General features: G+C 42.1%; 1 protein-coding gene across 1 annotated transcript; it reads left to right on the top strand.

The window, feature by feature from the left end:
• LOC132182668 (glutaredoxin-C1-like) lies at positions 1-855 on the top strand. Its single transcript, XM_059595975.2, has one exon. The coding sequence runs from the start codon at positions 139-141 to the stop codon at positions 514-516; it is 378 nt and encodes a 125-aa protein (XP_059451958.1). The 5' UTR covers positions 1-138; the 3' UTR covers positions 517-855.
• Positions 856-1,092: the final 237 nt, after the last annotated feature.

Below are 1,092 nucleotides of genomic sequence, written 5' to 3'. Positions count from 1 at the left end.
ACTTCTATAAATACCAACCCTTCCTAGCTAGCTTCCATCATTCCTCAGAACTCGCTTGCTCACTCACTCACTCACTCACTCATTGCTAGCTTCTTCATTCTTTGTACCGATTACCTTCTCATCTTCTTTGATAGAAAAATGCATTACCAGACAGAGGCTTGGGGCTCTTATATGCCCACAAGGAGCACCACCATGGGTGACCCGCTCGAGCGCATAGAGAGGATGGCGTCGGAGAACGCGGTGGTGATCTTCAGCATGAGCACGTGCTGCATGTGCCATGCCATAAAGCGGCTCTTCTGTGGGATGGGCGTCAACCCAACTGTGTACGAGCTGGACGAGGACCCCAGAGGCAAAGACATGGAGAAGGCTCTAATGAGGCTCTTGGGAAGCTCCTCCGCAGTTCCGGTCGTCTTCATCGGCGGGAAGCTAGTTGGGGCAATGGACAGAGTCATGGCCTCTCATATCAATGGCACTCTGGTGCCTCTTCTCAAAGAGGCTGGTGCTCTCTGGCTCTGATCTCTCATCTCTTCTCTTTCTTTCAATATTTCCAGAAAAAAAAAGGAAGGAGATCGAAATATGGTGTTGATTTACATAGCACAAAACAACGGCAGAGGAAGAGGAGTGGTGTTTGTGAGTCTTAGCTCCTCTTTTTTGGACACTATTGACTAATGTTGTAGTTTCTACTCTACTCCTTGTAACTTGCTTGTCGTTTTTCTTTTTTCTTTCTTTTTAACAGTTTGGGTTTTGTTGGTTTGCTAAGCTTTGTGCTCCCTCCTCTGTATAGATAAAGAAAAGGAAGAAAAAATGGTTGAACTTTTACTTCTTTCTTCTTTAAACTTCGCGAATCTTCAATCTTGTCTATGTTTTCTTCTATTTGCAATTCCAATTATAACGGATTATCTTTACAACGAATTTATTTTGTGGTTTGAATGACGACTAAGAACAAAAAAAAAATTAAAAAGGTCTCTAAAGTGTTTACGCTGAAGAACAAGATTAACTCTTTTCTATAAGAAAATGGGTTTCTTTTTTAGGATTAGTTGAGCTGGAAGATATATCGTTAACGCTTTAAACAGTTAGAAACGGACTAACAGT

Source organism: Corylus avellana, chromosome 5 (assembly GCF_965113065.1).
Source record: "Corylus avellana chromosome 5, dhCorAvel1.hap1.2, whole genome shotgun sequence".
NCBI lineage: Eukaryota > Viridiplantae > Streptophyta > Magnoliopsida > Fagales > Betulaceae > Corylus > Corylus avellana.
This window is presented reverse-complemented; position numbering and strand designations above follow the sequence as displayed.